This window comes from Equus caballus, chromosome 13 (assembly GCF_041296265.1).
Source record: "Equus caballus isolate H_3958 breed thoroughbred chromosome 13, TB-T2T, whole genome shotgun sequence".
Lineage (NCBI taxonomy): Eukaryota > Metazoa > Chordata > Mammalia > Perissodactyla > Equidae > Equus > Equus caballus.
The window spans coordinates 53,421,317-53,432,941 of NC_091696.1; the positions used below are offsets into that span (position 1 = coordinate 53,421,317).

At 66.6% G+C, this 11,625-nt stretch overlaps 1 protein-coding gene across 4 annotated transcripts; it reads right to left on the reverse strand.

Annotated features, from left to right (window-relative positions):
- Positions 1–510: 510 nt before the first annotated feature.
- Positions 511–6,320, reverse strand: PRR35 (proline rich 35). 4 transcript variants are annotated; one of them, XM_070232561.1, is made up of 3 exons: positions 6,027–6,320; positions 1,651–2,777; positions 511–1,383 (listed from the first exon to the last, which is right to left on the reverse strand). In XM_070232561.1, the coding sequence occupies exons 2-3, from the start codon at positions 2,739–2,741 to the stop codon at positions 750–752; spliced, it is 1,725 nt and encodes a 574-aa protein (XP_070088662.1). In that variant the 5' UTR covers positions 2,742–2,777; positions 6,027–6,320; the 3' UTR covers positions 511–749. The 4 variants fall into 4 exon arrangements, with proteins under 4 accessions (XP_070088662.1, XP_023472501.2, XP_070088663.1 ...); XM_023616733.2 differs by lacking the exon at positions 6,027–6,320 and adding an exon at positions 5,770–5,889; XM_070232562.1 differs by lacking the exon at positions 6,027–6,320 and adding an exon at positions 5,547–5,587.
- Between the last annotated feature and the right edge of the window lie 5,305 nt (positions 6,321–11,625).

The following is an 11,625-nucleotide window of genomic DNA, read 5'->3' on the forward strand; positions in this document are numbered from 1 at the left end:
CCGGTCCCCGCCCCCCCACCGTGGGAAAGGCCAAGTTGGGCCGCGCTGGGAGGGAGGCAGCGAGCTGTGAAGGCCACCGATGCCTATCATGACCGCAGGGGCTGGCGGGGGCCCAGCGGAGGCCACGCTGGGTGAGCAGCGCTGGGCCACAGAATGTGGGGCTCCGTTGAACCACAGGCGAGCAGCCTCCAGCGTGAATCTGACATTGGGGCTGCCCTGCCAGACGCGGGGGCTGGGGGCACACTCAGGGGTCCCTGCCCACTATAGACGTATGGACACACAGGCCCGACGCCCACCTCTCCCTGCTCCGACCCCTCCAATGCAAAGCCCCCCACTCTATCCCCAGACTGCAGCCCCCCAGGAAGGACGCAGTCTCCCAGAGGCAGGTCACGGTCTGGAGGTGGATGCCTGGCAGGGAGGCCTGGGACCTGGCCTCCTCAGATGTCTAGACCAGGGACATTTGCCCAGTGAAGGTGTCCCAGTGGTGATGCTGGAGCGGCCCAGACGGGGTGTGTAAAGGTGGTTTAATGTCCACAACTGTGATCAATAAATAGCCGTGACCCTCTGCTCTCCCTGCGTGGCCCCAGAGACAGGCCACAGCCACGGCAGGTGGGGTCCATCCACAGGCATGCTGGACAGGCTCTGGGCCTCAGCCCCTGGGTAGGGGTGGGTGGGGGGCCAGGTGGTGGGCACAGGGTTGGAGAAGGGCTGCTGTCTGTTAAGGACAGAGGTGGCAGTAGGGGCTGTGTTCAGACCTCGGCGCCCGGGGGGCTCTGCAGGCCAGCGACAGCCTCAGGGGGCCAGGAGCCCCCAACCCCGCCATGGGTACCCCAGCTGCTGCCAGGAATGACAGGGTCCTCTGGGGCCTGGAGAGGTAGGCCCGGGGGTGGGACACTGGAGTCAGCCTCACACTTGGTGGTGTGGCCAGAGAAGGGCTCAGGCGCTGTGGGGCCCAGCATGCTGGGAGCTTCAGGGGTCCCCCGGGCCAGTGTGGAGCCCAGCTCTGGCTGCCCCCAGGCCCCCAAGGGGGCCTCAGACCTCTTGGCGGGCGCCCGCTTCACAGAGAGGTCGAGGGGTGTATCCGGGGGCCGCACAGCCCGTTCCAGTGCCTGGTGGATGGTGAGCAGCTCCCGGCGGATCTTGCCCAGCTGCTCCCGCAGAGGCCGTGGGGCCAGGCCCCCCGCAGGCACCAACTGCCCCAGGCGCCGCTCCACTCTGGCGTAGTCGCCAAGGACCCGCGTCAGGTCCTCGCTCACATGCCCAGGGACCCCTAGCGCCAGGCCCAGCGACTGCTGGGGCAGGGGGGCCACAGGGCCAGGGGTCTTGGGGTCCCCTGGCTCCTTGTCTTCAGGCCAGAGCATCATGGAGGGGCCGGTCTGCAGGCTAGGGATAGGAGCCGGTCAGGAGGCTGCGCTGCCCCTGTGCCCCCAGCCCCTGCCCCACTCCCCCCTCATGCCCCCTGTCCAGCCTGTCACCTGGCTTAGGGCCTCAGGACCCCAGAAGGACAGACAGGCTGACTCTCTGGTCTCGGTTTCCCTGCTGTGGCCTGAAGCCCATGTTCCCGGCCACTGAGGGCCCAGCCACCCTGCCCAGCCCTCCTCCCACACTTCCGCCCCCCGCCCCCCGTGACCCAGAGATGCTGACACCCACCTGCTCTGGGAGCTGAACTTCGCCACACTGGAGGGGGCCTTCGGGGGCTCCAGCCTGCTTCCCAGAGGCAGCTTCCTCCTGGGGTCACTCTGGGCAGCCCGCTCCAGCTCCCTATCTTGCCCTGGGTCCTCAGGGGCACCACGGGGCCAGGGCCCGCCCTGCCCAGGTGCCGGCACCTTCAGCAGCCCAGGTGCCAGAGTCCCGGGGGGCCCCTTTGGGGGGGCGGGGGGCTTGGCAGGGGCAGCCTTGCCTGCTGGCAGCCCCAGGGTGTGCTCCAGGAGCAGGGGGTAGAACAGGCGGGGGAACAGGGCAGGGCGCTCTGGGGGCTGTGGGGCAGGGAAGGCCGTGGCTGGGGGCAGCAGCGGGCTGGCTGAGGCCAGGAAGGGCATGTGGGCTGCCGCAGCCAGGGAGGGCCCCAGGTAGGAGAAGAGGCCAGGGCCGAGAGGGTAGTTGACGCCCAGCAGGGACAGGTGAAGGCTCTGGGCCTCAGGGAACTCACCAGGGGTGGGCGGGGGGTAGCAAGGGACCCCACTCCCAGGGCCAGCCACTGCCGCGTCCACCACAGACATGCCCCTCGGGCCCCCACTTGGCCCCGGCTTCCAAGACTCGGCCAGGCGCCTGCCGTGGCCTGCACCTTTCTGGGCGTCCCTCGTCACAGGGGGCGGTGTCCCTGGGGACCCCTCAGCCCTGGGCTTGGGGCCCCCGACACAGCGGCGCAGGGAGAGGACGTCAGCGACGACGAGGTCAGGTGTGGTGGGAGCATCCGGGAGCCACGCTCCTTGGGGCTGGCCTCCGGGGTCCGTGGGATCCTCAGGGCCGTCCGGGGTGGCCGCGCGGGGCCGGGGCACGGCCGGGGCGCGGCGGCAGGCCCAGTCGGGGGAGTCGAGCAGCAGCGAGAGGGAGTCCTTGCAGAGGCTGTACTTCATGTGGTTATAGAGGTGCGACTTCTCCAGGCAGGTGAAGGGGCACTGGAAACACTTGTAGTTGTAGGGCTTGCCCCAGGGCCGCGGGATGTAGTGTGGCTTCTTGGGCTTCCGCGCCCGCGCCCGAGCCCCAGGGCCCACGCGGCACGAGCCTGCCTCTCGGGACATGGCCTGCTAGCGGGCAGGCCCCGGCACCATGGCCACCTGCAGACGGGGGGCCTCGATCAGTGCCGACCCCTCTGACCCTCCCCTTGCCCTTCCATCCACAGCTCCCAGAGCTCCAGGGGCGAGAGTGGGGCACTGCCTCTGCCCTACGGCCTGGGCCGCTGCCCGCCCCTCAGTCCTTCTCCACGCCCGCTCCTAGGGTCGACAGACACAGCAGATAGAACTGCCGGACTGGGGCCGGCCCAGTGGCCAAGTGGTTGGGTTCGTGCGCTCTGCTTCAGCAGCCCAAGGTTTCCCTGGTTCGAGTCCTGGGCGCAGACATGGCACTGCTTGTCAGGCCACGCTGAGGCAGCATCCCACATGCCACAACTAGAAGGACGCACAACTAAAAATACACGACTAAGTACCAGGAGACTTTGGGAGAAAAAGGAAAAAACAGAAAATCTTTAGACCCTTAGACCTGACTCCAGTAAACTTTTCTAGTGTAAGGATGGTCTAGCCAATATTTGCAAGGTGCACTAAAAAAACCGTTCATTGCTTATCTGAAATTTAAGTTTAACTAGGCGTCCCGTATTTTATCAGGTGACACTGCACACATCTCCGCCCGCAGGCTCATGTCTGGGGTGATTCCATCCACGCCCATCGCCCCCACCTGAGTCTCTGCCTACCCGATGCGCATTTGGTAAGGGACTGGAACAAGCCAAGTGCAACCAGGCGCCTTCTCGGGGGACATCAGCCCTGCCTCGTCTTGTTCCCCTCCGGCTGAGATGAGAAGCCAGCAGAAGGCTCTGAGCGGCTGGTTAATGCGCGCACATGTGTGTGTGTGTGTGTGTGTGTGTGTTCTTGCTCCAGCAGGGTGTCGGGTGGGCACTGGAGGTCTCTGAGGGGGTCACCCTCACGTGGGGCCAGGCCAGGCTGGGGGGCGTGGACATCACAGCACGGCCCCTCGGCACAGCCACCTGCTCAGCCTGGCTCCATCTGGGTGGCTGCCGGCAGGTCAGCAGCTAAGCCTGCAGTGGCCGAGCTCCGCCAAGACCCTCCTCTCCCCACACCCCGCACGCTCACTCAGAACCCGCTCCGCACTCCATCTGGGCCGCCACCTGGGCCGTCCACCACCCCAGTGCGCATCTTCGTGGGGTGCATGGCGAGTATGCCCGTGCAAGCGTACCAGGCTCCCGACAAGCCCTCACTCAGCACCTGGAGGTCACCCTCTGCACCACTGGGCAGACTCGGAGCAGAGCGGGCCACCAAAACACACAGGGCCATGGCACATGCACACGCCACTCAGAGTGGACACCATCACTGTGCCCATGAACACACTCACAGCACAGCGGGGGGGGGGGGGAGCAGGCACTCGCACACATTCAGGTGCAGTGTGCACACATATGCACACACACTACACACCCAAAGACACACACGGTCACGGACACTTTTGTGGATGTGGACACGTACAACTTGCCCTGCTCCCCAGGGCCCGGGGATGGCAAGTGGGTTGAGCAGAGTGGGGCTGGGGCAGCTGGGCAGCCACTGGGAGCAGGTTGTCCTCCCTGCTGGCCTTCGGGCTCTGCACATGGCAGGCAGTCATGTCTGCTGCCCCCAAACACTGGGTGAGCACCCCCACTATGGGGATGGCCCGAGGGGTGGAGAGGGCTGCCCGTTCGAAGGGACCCTTCAGAGGGGGGTCAGCATGGCCACAGCCGGGGCGTGGGGGGGTGTGGACAAGCAGAGGCTAATTGACTGGTTTGTGGATGTCCATGTCTGGGAGGGGATGGGGCTCCGAGAGGGGTTGGGAGGAGGGGGCTGGGCCCAGGAAAGGGCCTAGGGCTCCTTGAGGGGCTGTAGACGCCCCCTGGACTTGGTGGTGGGTGCAGAGACAGGCCCCTTCCCTGCCCCCCACCTCCCCCAAGATACAGATGACAAATGGGTATATGTGCTCTCGGGAGACAGAGGCGGCTGTGCTGGGGCCATCGATCACCCAGCCCTGGGAGCCACACAGCTGTGCCGCCTGGTGCCACCGCGCACCCCACCTCCTAGCCGGGCCCCTGGACTGGGGAGGCTCCTCCTAGGCTCCTGGACTCTGGAGGCGGGAGGCTCCTCCTCTGCTCCTTCTTCAGATCAGCCGCCTGGGGGGGTGGGGGGCTTGTTCTGGAGCCATCTCAGCAGCTGCTGACCCCATGGGAACCCAGAGGACGCCTGGCACCTGCCTGGCATGCTTGTGCACAAGCAGAAGATACCTCCAGACACTAGCATGCACCCCCACACACCCAAAGGCATATTCATTCACACACGTGTCCCAACCCGTGACTGGGTGCAGCTCTGAGGGCCACCCGCACCCCAGTATGCCGGCCCAGACCCCCAGCCCACTAACCTGCCCCTGTCTGGGGGAGAACTGGTGCAGGCCAGGAGCAGGAGGCCCCACCCCAGGGTGGGAGAGGGGGCCCCAGCACCTGGAGCCACCACCAGCCGCCAGGGGTTACAGCTCCTGCATCCCACTGGCCCCTATCGGACTTGGGGAGCACCCCACAAGGCAGGGTGCAGTGGGGGTGATCAGCCCCCTCCTTGGCTGAAGTCCAGACCCCACTCCCTCCACCCTGCCCTCCTGCAGGGACACGGCTGCTGTGCCCGGATTGTCCCTATGCGGAGCCTGGACGCCAGGAAGCGGGGGACGTGGGGGCTGGGGCTGCTCCGCCGGCGCCCCCACAGTCCTGGAGTCCGGCCGCCCCGCACCCCTCACGACGCTCGCGCCCGGCCGGGCCCCAGGTGGCCCCCAAACTTCACCGGACGCGCCGCTGCCCGCGTCCGCCCTACCTGCGCCCCGGCCGAGGGAGCCTGCTGCGCCCGCGAAGTCTGCGCGTGGCCCCAGGACCCGCGGAAACTTCCCGCCCCGCCCGCCCGGCCCCTCCCCACCCGGCGCCCGCTGCGACCCCGGGCCCCGCGGGACCCGCTCCGGCTCTCGGGCAGCGACCCGGACCCCGCAGGGGAAACTGAGGCCGGGCGCCGGGAGCGTCCCCTGCAATCTGCGGTCACTTACTCCGCAGCGAGCCCCCGAAGCCTCTGCCGCGAACCGCGTCCCCCCGACGCCGACTCGCACCCACCGAAGTTGGCAGCAGGAGCGGCCGCGCGTGCGCCACGGCGCCGGGCTCCGGGGGGCGCTGCGACCTCCGACCCAGGCTCACCGGAGGAGGGGGCGCGCGAGCGCCGGGTACAGTCTCCTTTTGGCCACCCCAGGTGCACCCCCCGCCGTGTCTCCCCTCCCCCTGCCACAGTCGCCCCCTCGCGCGCACTCACCCGCCTCGCGCGCACGGGACCCGCTCGCTCTCCCTGCAGCGCCGGCAACTCTGGATGGAGCGGTGGCCGGTGACACCGGTGGCACCGCCCGAGCAGGGCAGGGACGGGCAGCGGCGCGGAGGAGCCGGGGGTGGAGGCGCAGGTGTGCGGCGGATTGAGGGGCGCCTGGCAAGGTCCCCGCCCCCGTCGCCTGAAGGCTGCCGCGGGGGTGCGCAGAGGCGGCCAGGTCTCCCGGGGTCCCCGCAGCGATGTGATGGGGTGTCAGCGGCCGAGGGCGCACGGAGAGGGGCCGTCAGCACTCATCCGTCAGGGCAGGGCTCTGGCCCCTGACAACCGCCCACCTGAGCCAGGGCCTGGGGGCTGAGCCTGGGGACAGGGGGGGCCGTGGGGAACAGAGCCAGTCTGGGGAGGGCTGCAGCCCAAGCAGCAAGAGCACAGAGCCCAGACCAGGGAGGAGACAGAGCCCAGCCCTGGGAGGGCTGGAGCCGCAGCGAGCAGCGCAGCCTGGCGCACCGACAGTGGAGCGAGTCTGCTTGCCCGGCCAGTCTCCCTGGCCAAGCCTTGCGTCCAGCAAGTGCTGGTTCCTCTTCTCCAAGCAGGAGGTTGAATGGATCTGCACCCCCAAACCCCTGCCCTGCCCACTGCCAGCCACCGGCTGGGGAAAGGATGGTCACCCCCTTTCTAGAAACATCACCCCCCACCCCCCAAGGTGCCCCAAGAGACTGCACCGCCAGGCCCTCACCTGCCTGCTGCCTGCAGGACTCCTGTCCCCTGGCAGTACCTCCTGGGAGGACCTGGTGTGGGTGAGGCAGGGCCGGGCAAAGGCTTAGATATGTCGGACCCACCATTGCTGCAGGAGATCATAGCAGCATTCTTGCTAGGCTTTAAGCCTAAGGAAAAAGAAATTCCAAATGGGTGACTGGGGGGATGTGTGATCTGCTGATCCTCATAATCATTACACCAGATTGCTTGTGCTCTGGACTCTCAGGCCGGAGGGGAACATGTTATCGGGCATGAAGGCAAGGGGCTTAGGAACGCCTGGCCCTTGCAGGAACAGAACGCTGCCTGCATACCTTGCTGATTGTCCTTAAGATACTCCCCAAGGGAATGACTGGGATGGGCTGGTGTGCTTCGGGGGATGAAGAATAGAACCTCTGGACTCTAGCCTGCGTGTCCCTGCAGGCATGAGTTTCTGCTATTATACTTGCTTGTGATTCTTTACCCGCAAATAAATATGTGGCGATCCGAGGGACCTCACCTCAGTCCTTGAGGCTGATGGTCCCCGTCCCATTGAATAATACAGATTGTGTTCTCTCTATTAATTCCGTCCGCCCCTTCGGCTGGCTGCCTAGCTGGTCTCAGCAGCACACCATGAAACCTCGTCCCCTAACGTCCTCATGGCCAGAGCTGCCCCCAGTCGCACCTCCCAGGATATACCAGGTTCCATGTCGTGCCCCAAGCTGTCAGAACTTAACGGCCTGGGGTCCACTTCTTCTCAGCTGTGTCCTAGTAGACATTTGTCTGACCGGCGATGTCATTCTGGACATAGAGGCGGAGCCTTCATTCAGGGGCAGGACCTTGACCCAGAGACGTGTGGCGTGCCATTTCGGGCCAAGGACGAGGTCTGCAGCCAGGGCAGTGAGTGCTGCTCAGGCTGGTGCTGTGATGGCACAGAGGCTTCCTGGGGTGTCCCCAGCTCAGTGTTGGGGGGCAGGGGTGCCTTGGGAGAGGAAGGAGTACCTTCCTGCTCCTTCTAGGCACTTCCAGGGGTCACCAGAGGAGGGCACTGGATCCAGAGTCTTGCACCTCCTGGGCCCTGTGAGCCTGGCCACAGTTTCCCCATCTGTGCAGGAGGGTGACAGGCTATGGCCCTGTGGTTGGCACAGGACTCCTGGGGCTCTGGTCAGCCACGATAGGCGTCCGTAAGGAGCAGGGCCCCATGGTTCTGGACACTGACGTGAGGGCGAGTGCTTGCTTCTGTCTCCCTCCTGCCCCCATGCCACCTTCCCCGGTGCAACCTAGGGGTCCCCACTTCTCCCTATCAAGTCCACGGGGCCGGGAGGGCTACTGCGGGTGGCACAGCATGCCAGCCTTCTCCTCTCTGCCTGCCTGGCCTGGCCCAGCTGACCAGCTGACCGTGCAGGCAGCCCCAGGCCGGGAGACAGCTTGAGCGGCCGACACGCCAGCAGCCCTGTGGAGAGTGGGGGCCGGGAGGCCTGCTCCTTCTGCACGCAGACCCCACTCTGGACGTGCTCAGCCAGGCCCAGGCCCCTCGTCACGGGCACTGCCCAGAGAGGACAGGGGACACAGGTCACCTGAGACTGTGGGAGTGGGGATCCTAGGCTTTGGCTGCTGGGTCCCAGGGACTGCTCTGTGCTTCCCCACTCCTTGCTGGGTGACCCCTCTAAGGGCCTGCGAGAGGCCATGGCTGCCAGCACAGGGGGTGGGCTGGTCGGAGGCTGTTGCCATCGTCCGGGGGCAAGAAGGGGATGGATCACAGAGCCCTCATCTCCAGCAGCCCTGCCTGTCAGCATGAAGAGAAGCCTAGGTGAAGGAGGAGCCCCCAGAGCGGGGAGAGGGCCAGGCTTTGGGGTGTGGGGAAAAAAGCCCCCATGGACGGGCTTTTCCAGAGACGTGGGTGAGGGGAGAGCTGGCAGCACCCAAGAAGCACGACCTGCTGCGTTTCTAGCTTCCAGGAGGGGCCTGTGCTGGGGGGCTGCAGGGGACCCGAGCTTGCTCCGGGGTGTCCCGAGACCTCAGCCACAGCCCAGTGGCCCGTGCTTGGGTTTGTGAGTCAGACTGTCAGGTGCACAGATGGCCATCCCCACCACCCCCAGCCAGGTGGGGCCGGGACATCACGGCCACCGCTGTGCCCCGGTGCTGTCTGCCTGAGGCGTGCGGTCACATCTGCCCTTACAGCTGGCAAGCCTTGTGCCCGGGGCCTGTCCCACTTTCCACCAGGGAGTGGGGCTGGGGTGGGTCATAGCCTGCCCATTGGGACCCACCTCCATGTGTCGGGGGTGAGCTTGGGCCCAGGGAGGTGGCCTCTGCTCCCGAGGCAGTGGCAGGGACCCTCGTGGCTCTGGGGCTTGGTACCCATGTGGCCCTGAGCCCTGAAACCACAGCCCACGCTCCCTGGGCCTCAGTTTCCTGATCTGAAGAACAGGTGGTGGGAGACTCCAGGAGCTTCTGGCATCAGTGGGAGCCCGGGGAGCAGCCTTCCCTCCTCAGCTGGTCTTGGTGCAGGTGGCGTGGGGACCCACAGCCCCTCCCTCTGCCCCCAGCCAGATCCTCATCTTGGCCATTAACCTCCTTTGCCCAGCTTGCCTGTGGCCGCCCGCCTGTCACCTCCATTAATGCTGGTACGTGTGTGCCAGGGGGGCGTGTGGGCAGGATGGCTGGCCGGGCCCAGGGAAGGCAGGGGGTGGTGGCGTGGTGCCTGGGGCAGGCCTGTCTCATTCCCTCAGTGTCCACACATGGCCCTTGCCAGGACAGGTACAGGGGCCAGGCCAGCCTGTGCCCTCCTGGTGGGCGGAGGGATGGGGGGGCTGGAGCCCCCAGGCAGGGTCTGGGAGCCCCTGAGGGGGGGGTTAGTGCCAGGCAGGATGACGGTCATGGCTCGTGTTCACCACTCATTGATGAGCCCTGGGGCCCCTGCAGCCCCTAGAGTGTCTGTGAGCCCCTGAGCCCAGAGTGTGGGTCACCCTTGCCTCTTCCTCCTCCTTGCTCATTTGAGGTGGCCTCAGGGACCCCAGGCTTAGAGGGGCGGGCCCAGGGCTTGACCAAAGGAGGCAGGGTCGAACCTGAGGGCCCTGGGTGCCAGCCCGAGACCTCTAGAGCACAGGGAGCCACAGCAGATTCACAGCAGGGTTGTGAGGGGAGCAGCGAAGCAGAGTCACGGGACTGGGTGACTGTGTGGACAGGGCTGCGAGCAGGTTTGGGGGTTCCCCACTGCAGGTTGCTGAGGGCTGGGCGGATCATGGGCCACGGGGCACATGTAGGACGCCAGGAATTCTCCAGGGAGTCTGTGAGGGGGGCTGACAAGCTGGCCTAGGGACGTGGGATGGATTGGACTCACCCTCAGGGACAGGGATCCAGCTGGGAGGCTCCTGGAACCAGAGACCCCAGGAGAAGACCTCTGGCTCCAGTTCCCCTGGGGCTGTGGATTCATCTCTGCCAGGTGGCTGGCCGCAGCCTGCCCCATGCCTGCTTCGCTGTGCCTTCTCCCCCAACTAGCTGTAGGGCTGCCTCCTCTGGAAGCCCCTGATAGCCCCTCCCCACGTGCTCCCCCCGTCACAGACCTGCTAGGTCATGGCCACCCTGGGGTGGAGTGTGGGGTGTGGGGTGACCTTCTGCATGCCTCAGGCTCCTGGGATGGAGGGGCTCCTGGACACTCCCTGAAGGGGCTGAGAGGGACTGCAGCGGGAGTGAGCTCCCCATCACGGGAGGCATGTGAGCTGGAGTAGGGGCCTTGTGAATCACTGAGGGAGCGGTGCGGCCAGGCGGGTGGGATAGAGGCTGGGACTGCCTGAGCCCCCGCCTAGCTTCCGAGCCGGCACTGGCCTAGCAGCGCCCGGGGCCGACAGCAACCATATGTTGGAAGAAGAGCTATGTGCGTCGCTCTGCGGCCCCCGGGGCCCGGCCTTCCTGGGCCTGTCACAGACGATTTTCCCTGCCTGAGTGGCAGGCCGGCCAGCGGGCGGGGCAGGCGGGGGCTGCGGAGGCTGTGTACTGGCTCCGGCCGTCCCCACTGGCTCTCGACACGGGACCTGCCGCTCTGGGTGATCTGGGTGCTGGGTCCCGAGCTTGAGAACCGCAATGTCTGCTGTAAGCCCCGCCCTGTTGGGTCACCCTTGGCTGGCTCAAGGCCGGGCTGAGAGGAGCCTGGGTCGGCTGGTGGGGACCGGCCCTCCTGCGCGGTGGCAGGCAGGCAGCCAGCAGTGCACGTGGCTGCGGGCGCCCGGGGCGGGCGGGCAAGGCCCGGGGTCGGCCCTGTCAGCCCAGCGCCCAGAGCTTTGCAGAGGGAGGCGGAGGCCGCGGCTAATTTGTACACTAAGTGCTTCTGACAGGGACGCCTCGCAAGTGCGAACACACCCCCGCCCACCCCAGGAAGCCTCTGGCCGACGGTGGGCAGCAAGGTGGCCTGGCTGAGGGCCGGGAGAGGGACCGTGGGGGGACACAGGGCCGACGGGCTTGGCAGAGATGGGGAGGGGGCTGGGGACGTGGGGAAGGGGGCAGGAGAGGAGAAGGGCAGGGGACACGGTAGTGGGCAGTGGACCCAGGTGGGGAGCTGGGGCCCAATGTGTTGGGCCGACTCCCGACTTGGGCAGCTTGCCCTGTCTGTCCATTCCTCACACCGGGCTGGGGTCCAGGTGCTGGCCGGTGATGGCCGCGGTTGTGGTGGGCAGAGTCGGCCCCTCAGGCCTGCCTGGCTGGCTCCCCTGATCCTCTCACCACCAACCGCCTCCCCCAGGAAGCCCTCATCACCCTGGCCACGCCCCCACCGCAGCCCCTGGGTCCACCCCTGCCGGCACCTCCCCAGAACTCCCCATTCTGTGCAGGGCCTCACCTCTGAGACCCCCCAACTCTTCCTCGGACA

Excerpts from the sequence above, each read along its gene's own strand:
- PRR35 (XM_070232561.1), bottom strand. The coding sequence starts at position 2,741 with ATGTCCCGAGAGGCAGGCTCGTGCCGCGTGGGCCCTGGGGCTCGGGCG. Across the intron at positions 1,384-1,650 it reads AAGTTCAGCTCCCAGAGCAG|CCTGCAGACCGGCCCCTCCA; the intron begins GTGGGTGTCAGC and ends TCCTATCCCTAG.